Below are 12486 nucleotides of genomic sequence, written 5' to 3'. Positions count from 1 at the left end.
GATGGTCAGTCGGATGGTCAGTTGGATGGTCAGTCGGTTGGATGGTCAGTCAGTCAGATGGTCAGTCAATCGGATGGTCAGTCGGATGGTCAGTCGGATGGTCAGTTGGATGGTCAGTCAGATGGATGCTCAGTCGGTTGGTCAGTCGGATGGTCAGTCAGTCGGATGGTCAGTCGGATGGTCAGTCGGATGGTCAGTTGGATGGTCAGTCAGTGGGTCTGACACCCTGCTGGTAGAAAATGTTTTCCGTTTTGTGCTGTCGTCCCTCCAGCCCAGTGAATCTGATCGTTGCTCAGCAAGGCAGAGATGAACGCTGCAGCAGGGAGGCTTCATGCTGCAGCACGGAGGCTTCATGCTGCAGCACGGAGGCTTCATGCTGCAGCACGGAGGCTTCATGCTGCAGCAGGGAGGCTTCATGCTGCAGCAGGGAGGCTTCATGCTGCAGCATGGAGGCTTCGTTATGGTTCCTCTGAGCGGCACTATGACAGAAACGCTTCTGTATTTCTGTCCACTGCATCCATTAAGCCAGAAACTGATCTGCTCTCTGGTTACTAAGTGTGAGTCTGTTAGCGACACGTTGCTGCTCGTCCAAAGGAATCGAACCAACAACCAGAGACCAGATCAGCTCCCTGCCTGATGGATGACAGACTGAAGCTCAGCTCCATCCAGCAGCCTGAGCTGTTGCTCTGCTTCACTACGTCACCATTTAGTGGAATAAAATGTTGCTGAGCCAAAAAACAGGCTGAGATTTACACCAACGACTCAATCAGTCAGGAGGAGAACCTCTGAGCCACACACTCATCTGTGTGTGTGTGTGTGTGTGTGTGTGTGTGTGTGTGTGTGTGTGTGTGTGTGTGTGTGTGTGTGTGTGTGCGCGCGCACGCGGTGGTTCCAGAATTAATACTGCCCTAATGGAGCCCATTGAAACCTGCAGCCCCCCTCTCTGGTCTGAAAATGATTTAATTGCATTTGCAAAGTGGATGAGTCTGGAGGGAGTGTTTGCTGCGTCAGGACACACACACACACACACACACACACACACACACACACACACACTCTCTCACTCTGTCAGGCCCAGGAAGAGAAACGGTCTTTCAATTAGCCTGATTGGCTGCCTGAGCTGCAGCTTCACTGCCTCTTTGCTCTCATGTCTTTATTCCATAACCAGGTTTGGTGGACAATCGTCTTCCCCGCTGTCCCCACATGTCTCCTGGTCCATGTCCCTCTGTGTCTCCTGGTCCGTGTCCCTCCATGTCCCCTGGTCCGTGTCTCCTTGTCCCTGTCCCCTGGTCCATGTCTGTCCCTGTCCCCTGGTCCATGTCTGTCCCTGTCCCCTGGTCCGTGTCCCTCCGTGTCTCCTGGTCCGTGTCCCTCCGTGTCTCCAGGTCCGTGTCCCTCCGTGTCTCCTGGTCCGTGTCCCTCCATGTCCCCTGGTCCGTCTCTGAGCGCGGTGAGGCTAGCATTAGCTCGGTGTAAACGCTAACGCAGTCAGAGGTCAACGCTCGGTTACTCAATGCAGCCGCCGTTGTTGTAGTTTCCTGGTTTTAGCTCCTTCTCTTCAGTGTATCGATCAGTTTTATCATAAATGTTTCAGTTTATATTTTAAAGTTCTAGTAAGTCAGGAGCCTAATGGAGAGCAGATCATCTCCTTCAGTTTCATCAAACAACCAAAGAGAATCTGAATTGTGTCAAATCAGGAAAAGCTTTTGCTCAGAGGAACATGAATCACCAGGAAACCTGCAGTTATTCTCCTGTTTCTACATCACAGTCTGGAGTTTTCCAGAGCCAATCGATTGGCAGAATAAACTTCCTGGAGGTTTCCCGGCTTCCCGCCGTCGTCCTGCTGCTCTCTTCCCGCCCCCCCCTCAGGGTTTGTGTTTTTGTCCTCAGGTTTTGGGACTTCGGCAGACGTCAGCCTCTCCTGGACACAGTGGAGCATCACTCAGAGTTTGTCTGTGGATTGGACTTCAACCTGCACGTCCCTCACCAGGTGACCAGTTTATCCCTCTCACCCTCTTCACTTCCTGTTGTCGACCAACTAAAACACACCACCCATGAGGTTTCCATCCCTCTCTCCCTCCTCGGCTCGTTGTCTGGACTTTTCTTCCTCTGTAATAATAACTGATGGTGATGATAATCACTCATCTCTGACCTCCTCTGTCTTCATGACCTTTGGGGAACCTGAGGTGCGTTTTATCCAGTAGGCTGTTGCTAGGTAACCAAAGACTGAGTGAGGTAGTTGATGCTACATAGCTAGCTTAGCTAGCCTTAGGCGGCTAAAGCCTTTCCTCTGCCTACGTCTCCCAGAATGCCGTGCGGTTCTGGACCAAAGTTCAGTGTGATTATTGAATATTCTATGTTTTCTATGGATATTGATCACGTTTCTCTAACAATTGATATCGTTAATGTTTCATCACCCAGCCCTAAATATCCCACTCTTCATCATCATCATCTTCATCTTCCAGCCTGTAAATCTCTAAAATTGCGGCTGTTTCATGTCCTGACAGCATGAATGAAGTGAACTAAACGGTTCGGATCAACGGGAGTTTCCCTGATGTGGGAAAATCCTTCCTGTCAGCGCTCCGCTCTGAGTGTGTGTGTGTGTGTGTGTGTGTGTGTGTGTGTGTGTGTGTGTGTGTGTGTGTGTGTGTGTGTGTGTGTGAGGCTGAATTAGGGTCATCCATCACTCTGGCTGCTCAGAGCAGCGAGTCGTAAAGGCCTCTGGTGTCTCGTCCTGTTGTGGGTCTGGTCCAGGCTGCCGGGTCAGCCTGAGCTCAGAGGCTGACCATCAGGCGACGCAGATCAGCCTGCAACCAAACCAGCGTTTTATTGATCAGCCTGGATCAGAACCAGCGTTTTATTGATCCGATGGCAGGTTTCCATTTTCTGAGAAGCTGGATTTCAGGTTTTCTTTGAGCTGGAAGCAGAAACGAGTTTCACTTCTGGAGCAGATGAACCTTTAGCCACAGCGCTGAGCAGCATCATCCTCATCACGGCTAACTTCATCCTGATGATGATGATGAGCTGCATGTGTTGTTGGACTGAAGGGAAGAGATTCTACCTGAGCCTTTAAAAGAAGCTCATTTCCATAAACCTGACAGGAAGTTCAGACGGACGGTTAATCTCATCTTCATCTTTAGCTCCGTCTTTGACTGAAATCCTGGCCAGGGTTTGTTTTTCCAACCTTCATGTTTTCTCCTGTGACTGAATATGAATTCAGACTGGAGTTTTAAATGAAGCAAACAGTTTAACGCTGATGTACTGAGGGAATGTTCTGAACCATTAGTAGCTTTTAATTAACGCTTTTCTTTTTTGCCTGTAATTATTGGGAGACATTAAAGGTCTGTGTGGCTTTGAGCTCCTTGGCTTCGTTGCTTGTTAAAGTTGATGACAGAAGAGCCTCCGGTCCTGGAGTCACCAGTACAACCAGTATGACCAGCATTCAGACTGGAACTGGTCGTCTTGGCGCCCAGAAACGTTTGACTTTACAGAAATCTTTGTCCAAACCCATAGTTAGCATGCGGCTAGCGGCAGCCGTGGCAGCTAGCATGAGCTCGGCGTATGGAGCTAGCTTAGATTTAGTTTAAAAACTTCTCATTTTTAAATCTTTGTGATTTATGAAGACATTAATGTGACTTTTTATTGACCTTTAACAAACCAAATGTGCTTTTCAGGTGATTCCCAACCTCTTTATTAATGAATCATGCAGTCAGTCTGCTTTAAGTCGTTTCCATGGTTACAGTATAACCAGCGCGCCTGCTTCGCCGTTTTAAACGCCTCCAGGTTACAGACAGTTTTTACTCTGAAGAAGCTCCAGTCACAAAAACATAAAAAACTATTTATTCTAAAATAAAATCAGAGTAACTGTTTTCGTGCAGCTGGAAACAGGAACAGAAAGCAGAAGGTGGATTAAAGGCTCTGGCTACGTGATGAAAGCTGCAGCCAGCTAAAGCTAATGAGGCTGTTTGAAGGAAACCCGCTTCCAGCAGAACATTCAGTCCGTCCAACAGAACCAGAACAGAAAGCAGATAAACATCAGCGCTGCAGGCGGCGTCTGTCTGCTGATCGTCACGCTGGCAGCACAGTCATCACCGAACAATAAACACTAAAAACGCTCTGAATTACACTCTTATCGCTGCAGTGACAAACTGAAGGGTGGCAGAAAAACGTCTGATTTTAACCCGGATGTTTATCATTCAGACCTTTCAGACTGGTGGCCGCCGCTAGCCGGAAGCTAGCCGTGCTAACATTTACCTCAGCTAATGCTAACGCTGTGCCGACCGGGTCAGCAGCCGTTCCTTAGCGGGCCGAACAGGATCAGGTCCACCGTTCATCCTCCTCGGTCTCCATCTGCTCCGGTCCGGCCAGTTCTGCTCCGGTCCGGTCAGTTCTGCTCCGGTCCGGCCAGTTCTGATCCGGTCCGGCCAGTTCTGCTCCGGTCCGGCCAGTTCTGATCCGGTCCGGTCAGTTCTGATCCGGTCCGGCCAATCCGGCCAGTTCTGCTCCGGTCCGGTCAGTTCTCAGTTCTGCTCCGGTCCGGCCAGTTCTGATCCGGTCCGGCCAGTTCTGCTCCGGTCCGGCCAATTCTGATCCGGTCCGGTCAGTTCTGATCCGGTCCGGCCAATCCGGCCAGTTCTGCTCCGGTCCGGTCAGTTCTCAGTTCTGATCCGGTCCGGCCAGTTCTGATCCGGTCCGGTCAGTTCTGCTCCAACACCAGGCGGTTCTGGTTTCCCTCTGTCGGGTCGAGGCGCTGAGCGGGAACCGGTTCATTTACTGCAGGAACCGGTTCATTTACTGCAGGAACCGGTTCATTTACTGCGCTGTCAGGCCTGAAACCTGGAGGTGACGTAAATAACCCAAACTAAGCTGCTGTTTGTTACGTCACGTCTTTAGCGCTCATGGCCTTCAGTTTGTTTTATTTTGTACAATATATGGTTGACTCAGTTTTTGATTTGATGCTTTTATTTTGAAGAGACAACTTCCGCTTCCGGCAGCCTAACGACAGAGATGCAACAACGTGTTAAAATGTCTTATTAGCCTCGATGGAGTGAAACTCCGGGTTTACCTGCAGTAACCTGGCTGTTCACCAGTAGAGCCACAATCCTTCATGTGGGAGGAGCTGCTGAAGATGACCTCTGACCTCCAGAGCCTCATGAAGCCGGTTCCTCAGTGGACGAAAGTCTGAGAGCAGAGAGACAGACCAGGCGTTTATTTTTAGCTGCTGAAAGTGCTGGACAAATAAAATCTGATGGATTGATTGATTGATTGATTGATTGATTGATTGATTGATTGATTGATCAGTTACTGCAGCTGTTTGGTTCTGCAGGTGGTGGATTGTTCCTGGGATGAGACGGTGAAGATCTACTCACCGTCCTGCCTCGCTGCAGCACCATAACACACACACACACACACACACACACACACACACACACACCGCTGGGCGTCTTCCGGACAGTGGGCGGTCCTTCCGGCTGGATTTGAGCTCCTATTGGCTGATTGGACTCTGAGTTTGAGACGTGAAACCTAATTATAAAGTGTTTTATGTAAATGATGTTTATGATTAAATAAATATTTTCTTCATCATCCAGCATCATTTCAGCAGCAGAACCTCCAAACCTTTTGGTAACTAAACCCTAAATCCACTTTCCACTGCAGACAAACTGAATAGTTTTTATGTTTCTGTGCAAATTGTGATCGCAAGTGTCTCAGTGCTGCCCCTAGCGGTTGAATGGTGGTACTGCAGCTGAATTTTCCTATTGGTTCCAGCGTTGCAGCCCTGTGATTGGCTATAACCGCCTCACTCAGACGCGCCCCCTGGTGGCGAGTCAGGAGGCGGAACAACGTTGATCAACAGCGCTGCCCGAGTGACGCAGAGCGAACTGGCGCCGTTTGCGGCGGAACACCGGATTTCTTTCTACTCACGGTTTTGAAAAGTTAACAGATTTTATGAGAGTCACTTTTATTGCTTTACAGTGAGATGGTGAATTAAACTGACTACATGGAGACATTATTATTATTATTATTATTATTATTATTATTATTATTATTACTGCCATTGGTTTTCAGTGTTTTCGTTAAGAAGTAAAAACATCCTCCTCTGAAGAAACATTTCCACAGTTAGCTGAAATAAAACGCATTTGAAGAGTGAATGAGTGAAAGAGTGAATGAGTGAACCCGGACCCCTGCAGGTTCTCATGGTTCCTGATCTTTTCTGTTCCTGGGGCCTGGAGGACGGCGGCCGGATGTGGGCGGGGCTTCCCGCTGCCGCCCTGAAAACTGATATTCTGATCAAATATCGCACTTAAAATGATTCCCCCGCCTGTCGGGAGCTCAGCTCATCCTGAACAGGATCATTAACGTTTATCCCGGGAGAAACAGAACCCGACTGGGTCAGAACTTCAGATCTGAACACGTTCAGTCTGAACGCAGTTAAACCTTCAGGAGCCAGAAGGAAATCAGCCTTTAAAATGAAAGAAAACTATAAAAAAGTGAGTTTTATTTTAACTGATTAGTGTTTTTAGCAATTATTTCATTATTTTATTATATTGTTTTATTTAACTTGAGCCTTTTTATAAAATCTGTTTTAGTTTTTTATCGCTATTCATCTTTTCATCATCTTATTTTAATTAAAGTTTCATTTTAATTCTCAATGTTTTTCATTTCAGTTAATTTTACATCATATTTTTGTTCATTTCGTTTTAATTTCACTCTTGAGTTTTAGATTATTATTATTTTACTCCACCATGTTAAACATTGGTCTTTATTTGTGTTGGAATCATTAAATGTGTTTTCTGAGACGTTTGATGCGCATTAGTTGCGTCATAGAGGCAGCAGCAGCAGCTCGGAGTTCCTGGGAAGTTTGTCCGTGAATTGAGGAGTTTGGCCCCCGTGGAGGAGCTCCGGGCTCCGGGCTCCGGCTCCCCCTCCCCCCCCGCTGCGGTAAAATCTCCTGAGTGGCTGCGGTTCGTCCCGCTCCGCCCCCCGCCGCTCTGCCTCCCCCTCAGTGCGCAGCCGGAGCGCAGAGAGGAGAATCCCTCAGAGGATCAGCTGGAGGCCCCCCGCCGCCCGGTCCAGGTGAAGCATGGAGGTGTTCCGGAGCCGGCTGCTGGGGATCTCCGTGGCCGTGGCGCACGGCGTGTTCTCCGGGTCGCTCAACATCCTGCTCAAGTTCCTCATCAGCAACTACCAGTTCGGCTTCCTGACGCTCATCCAGTTCCTCACCAGCTTCACGGCCATGCTGGCGCTGGAGAGCCTGCGGCGGCTCGGCAGGATCCAGGTGCCGCCGTTCGGCATGCAGCTGGCCAAGGTAGGATCCGGAACCGGTTCTGGTGCTGCGCCTCAAGTTTTCTTTTATTTCTGCTGCAGGTTGGATTTAGCTTCTGAAATAGTTTTTTAATGTTTGATTCTAAATTGAAGAAAAACGTTCTGTAGAACCGGACCGGTCTGTAGAACCGGACCGGTCTGTAGAACCGGACCGGTCTGTAGAACCGGCTGCGGTTCGGAAACTTTCTGCAGCTTTTCTCCCTGTTTGACTCCAACAGTCCATTCAGTTCATCTCCAGTTTTCTGTTACAAATCAATAACTTTTATTCACTTACCCAGATAAAAACCTTCACATCGTTTCCAAACATCATCATTTCATTAAATTTGATCCCAGAGGGAAATAAAACGTTAAACTCGTTTAAATTCTCCGGTTGTTGTCAGAGAACGTTCAGAGAATCCTTTAGATGAACAGATTCTAAACGTTCCTTCCTCACCAGAGGCGACATTATTTTCACATGTTCCTACATTAAAGGCGATCTGCACAACCAGATGTTGGACCCAGAAAATGCCAAGTCCTTCCCCCATCACTCTGGCGCCCCCCGTGGCGCGGCGCCCCCCCGGTTCATATGCAGATCCGGTTCCGATCCGACACAGAAAATGTTTTGTTCTCATTTTTTATGATTTTTTATCAGAATAAATCCGTGAATTTTCCGGTGCAGCTCCGTCCTCCTGAGCGCAGAGGATCTCACTGCGCATGCGCAGCAGAGGGAGCAAAATGACGTGAATCTGATTTCTGTTCTGATTCATGGAAAACATGAATGTTTATTAATAAAGGTGGTGTAAATATGCTGCTGCTTTCTTCATAAATGGATCCTACTGCATGGCAGATCCAGAAGCTGGCAGATATCTGTACCGAACCGAACCGAACCGGGATCAGGCGGTTCCGAGGTTCTGAAAGCTCCGCTGCTGAACATCCGCAATCAGACTTTCTGTCACATTCAGTTCTGGACTCTGGTTCCGATGTTTCAGAACTTCAATGTTCCTATCATACATTGAGGAGGCCCCCACAGCATGATGCTGCCACCACCGTGTCCCAGAGTGGAGTCCCTCAGTGCCGAGTGTTGCATCACATTTGAACTCTTGCTTATGACTTTGTTCTGGTAATATCTGTACTTCATGTTTCTCTTTCCTTGCCCTAATACCCCCCCCCTCCCCCCCCCCGCTGTGCTGTAAAACGGCGCAGCTGATGATGTGTGTTTACGACACTTTGCTCCTGTTTGCGCAGGAGTTTGCGCCAGTCTGCATCCTGTCCACGCTGCAGTCCACGCTGACGCTGTGGTCGCTGCGCGGCCTCAGTCTGCCCATGTACGTGGTGTTCAAGCGCTGCCTGCCGCTCTTCACGCTCTGCATCGGGGTGTGCGTCCTCCGCAACGCGCTGCCGTCTGTGGGCGTGGTGACCGCCGTGCTCATCACCACAGGGGGCGCTGTTCTGGCAGGTAAGAGCCAGGATTCATCCATCCATCCGTCCAGAGGTGCGGACACTTCCTCTAATCCGCTAACAGCAGAGCTAATTTTTAGTTTAGCACTTTAGCTAACTGAGAACATTTAGCGCTAATTTCTCTGGCTGATTGTTAAACGTTCAGCTGAATAAAAGTTCAACATCTGAGTCGAAGTTTTGGTTAAGAATTCTTCAAGAAGTTATGCTCTTATTTTGAAGTGGGTGTAGTTTGTTAATGCAGCACTTCAACTTCCTGTCCTCACGTTCTCTCTCTTTTACTCACTAACTTGATTTTAAACAGTAGAGAACAAGGCTAGCATGTTAGCATTAGCTTCTGTTAAATACCATGTTGGTAGTGTTTAGCATTAGCTTCCACTGATCATGTAGCACTTTAGCTAATGATTGTGATTCATTGTTTAGCACAGCTCAGGTGGAAACCTGCCTTCATGGACGGAAGCTCAGACTGTCGGCCTGCAGGTTCACTTCCTGTCTTGGTTGTTTCCTGCAGGAGCCGGAGACCTGACTGGAGATCCGTTTGGTTACGTCACCGGGGTTCTGGCTGTAATCGTTCATGCCTCCTACCTGGTTCTGATCCAGAAAACCAGTCTGGAGAGCCAGTATGGACCTCTGACTGCACAGTACGCCATCACCATCATGGCGTCGCCGGTGCGGAACCTGGTTTTAGGAATTTCCTGCTTTCATCTTCGTTTCTGGTTGTTTTTAACGTTCTTCCTGTTCCAGGTTCTGCTCATCTGCTCCATCATCTCCATGGACGCCCTCAACATGTGGTCCTACGAGGGCTGGAAGGAACCCCAGATCACGGCCATCTTCATCCTGTGCATCTTCATCGGCTGCGCCATGAACTTCACCACCCTGCACTGCACCTACATCAACTCGGCCGTCACCACCAGCTTCGTCGGCGTGGTCAAGAGCATCGCCACCATCACGGTCGGCATGCTGGCCTTCAAGGACGTGGCGCCCACGCGGCTCTTCATCGGCGGAGTGGTGGTGAACACCATCGGCTCCATCACCTACTGCGTGGTCAAATACTTTGAGACGCAGAAGAAGAGTTTGTACGAGGACCTGGAGAAGGACGCGGCGCAGCCTGGAGACCCCTACACCGAGAAACCCCCGCTGAACGGGGAAGAGGCCGCCGCCGGTCCCGGTCCCGGTCCCGGTCCCGAGCCGGAGCCGTTGGAGGGCGGAGACGGGAAAGAGGACGAGGCGCCTCAGTTATCGAACGGAGCGCTGCCGGTGGGGGGCACCGCCGAGGGAGACGGTGGCCTGAAATCTGTTGTGATGACGGAGAAAGAGGCGCTGGAGATGCAGAGGGAGCACCTCCACCAGGAGAGCGCCGCCTCCGGCCGGTCCGCCACCCAGAACCTGGTAGGAGCATTGAGGTCCGTCAGGAGTCTGCAGCTCACCAAGAAGGAAAACCTGATCGATAACATGGAGCTTCAGAGTCCATGAGGGGGGATGGAGACCCAGACGGACTCTTGAGCTGAAACAGAAAGGAACTCAGCGGACAGAGACCGGACGGAGACGGACAGACCGGACCGGACGGAGACGGACAGACCGGACCGGACGGAGACGGACAGACAGGAGGACGTCTTTCATTTGCATCGGCCCGCTTGGCAAATGCTTGATGGTCTTGTTGGCTTCCTTATCTCTCTGCTGAAGATTCACGGCCCAGAACTCCGGAACCAGGAGGCGGACTGACCGCGTCTCCATGGTAACGAGCAGTTCCAGTTTGAGCCAGCAGGGGGCGGCGCAGAGCACGGCTAGCATGACGCGGTCCGGTCAGAACCCGGCTGGACCGAACCCTGCAGGTCCGGTTTGCGCTTCATTTGCTCCCATTTCATCACCAAAGCCAAAATAATCGAAATGAACGAGTCGGTTCTGTTCCGTGTTCTTCGGGTCATCCGGGTCATCAGAGGTTTGTCTGTTTACCTAAAAGAGCCAAACGAAGTAATTTAACTAAGAATTTAGTTTCTATGACGTTTTTACTTCTTCACCTCAGCAGGTGGATTTTTATTTCAGGTTTTATTAAACTGCTGTTTTTCTTTCTGGTTTGGTTCTGAACTTATGAGTCTCAAAATGCCAAAAATGTTTATTATTATTATTATTATTATTATTATTATTATTTTCAGTGTTTTCACAGCTGAGAAGGGAAAAACTCAGAGTCACAACGGTTTGATTCCACTGTGGCCTTTTTATTTACTGTAATCTGTTTCTAAAACCTCAGTAATAAAACAACGTTTGGTTGTTTTTGTCGTGACAGAATAAAGGGACTCCATCATGTCAGCTGTTTAGAAATGTCTGCTGTGTGTATCATTCACTGAGTTCATATTAAATGGCTGCCAGACTGACGTTGGCTTCTGCCTAATAATTAGAGGGAAATATGTTTTATAATATCTGAAAACTCACATAACCACAATAATATTAGCTCCTTATTTAAAATGTGAATGAGGTTTTTCCAGATAATGTTCTGTTTTAAGGTCAGATCAATAATAAGGTAATTATCCTGTCCGGTCTTAACACACTAACTCAGCGGTTCTTAACCTTTTTGAGGGACCAAACCCACCAGTTTCACATCCACTGAACTCTAGTGATAAATATAATATGATTATTTCCCCCCAGATTCAGGACATAGTGGTGACCCAACCAGAGTCTGGGTCACCCCATGGTCACCAAGTCTTCTTAAAGGTAGAGTCTCAGTTCTTCAAACTATAATCAGTGTTTTCAGCTGACTGTCCAGTAACGACACAAAGTATTTAAATTATCACAGTTTCAACATGTTGGCCATGGAGAGAAACCGGAAGGTTTTGTTTAGATCATTTAATTAGCTCTACATTCTTAAACAAATTAAAAATTAATAATAAATAATAAAGACTTTGCTGTATTCTGATTTAGTAATGTAATTATATTAGTTGTGTTACCACCTCCACACCACTAGAGGCAGTAGCAACCCCGAAAATATGCGATCAAGGAGCAGATTTAGAAGAACACCGAATGCTACAGGATTTAGTAAAAAGTAATTAAAGACACAAGTTCAAATCCCTGCTGAGAGGAGCTCCTCCAATCAGGGCTCCTCTGCAGCTCTGATTGGCTCAGCAATGTAACGTGATCCTCTGATTGGCTCAGCATGTAACGTGATCCTCTGCAGCATTGATGGCAAAGCGGGGCGTCATCACGACTTTACACAAGTGAGTCTTTACCTCCTGCAGAGGCTCCGCCGAACCCCTGAGACCGACTCACCGAACCCCTGGGGTTCGACCGAACCACTGGGCTAATGCTAACACTAGCACGCTAATAGAACATGGCTAAATATTCAATATTTCTCCTTTTCAATCTGAGTTGAAGATTTTAGGAGATTTTTGGGGAATTTTGTCGTGAAATTCATCCAAACTGTCAACATGTCAGAAACATCTGCCTCGACGTCGTCGCAGAACCTTTAATGCTTCATCTGCACACAGGATGTTTTGAAAACTTCTGTGGCATTTTTAATGAGCTTTCACCAAAAATATTAAAATGAGAATCATTTATTCTGATAATTCTGTTGATTATTGAGTTTTTACTCAAATTGTCCCTAATTGAAGCTGTTCATTTTAAACATGAAGCGTTTCAGACCAACGTTCATCTGAAGAACGTTCATCTGGATGAACGTTCATCTGGATGAAGAACGTTCTTCATCCAGATGAACGTTCAGCTGATGAACGTTCAGCT

The 12486-nt window shown here is 48.2% G+C and overlaps 2 protein-coding genes across 4 annotated transcripts in view; both read left to right on the top strand.

Annotated features, from left to right (window-relative positions):
* pex7 (peroxisomal biogenesis factor 7) overlaps positions 1-12486 on the top strand; it is a 38676-nt gene that overhangs the window by 17609 nt on the left and 8581 nt on the right. Inside the window, exons 10-11 of one of the 3 annotated variants that reach the window (XM_008397037.2) lie at positions 1891-1990; positions 5327-5434. In XM_008397037.2, coding sequence (XP_008395259.1) covers positions 1891-1990; positions 5327-5395 — 169 coding nt within the window. In that variant the 3' untranslated portion in view covers positions 5396-5434. Of the gene's footprint in view, positions 1-1890; positions 1991-5326; positions 6515-12486 lie in introns of those variants that run through there. The other 2 variants (XM_008397038.2, XM_008397036.2) reach the window with 2 other exon arrangements.
* On the top strand, positions 6671-11129 carry slc35d3 (solute carrier family 35 member D3). The gene is made up of 4 exons (XM_008397035.2): positions 6671-7306; positions 8548-8758; positions 9269-9426; positions 9502-11129. Exons 1-4 carry the CDS (start codon positions 7082-7084, stop codon positions 10228-10230), a joined length of 1323 nt encoding a protein of 440 aa, XP_008395257.1. The 5' UTR covers positions 6671-7081; the 3' UTR covers positions 10231-11129.

The sequence above is a fragment of the Poecilia reticulata genome, linkage group LG21 (genome assembly GCF_000633615.1).
Source record: "Poecilia reticulata strain Guanapo linkage group LG21, Guppy_female_1.0+MT, whole genome shotgun sequence".
Lineage (NCBI taxonomy): Eukaryota > Metazoa > Chordata > Actinopteri > Cyprinodontiformes > Poeciliidae > Poecilia > Poecilia reticulata.
Note: the sequence above shows the minus strand (reverse complement) of the source record. Positions and strands in the feature narration are given on the sequence as shown.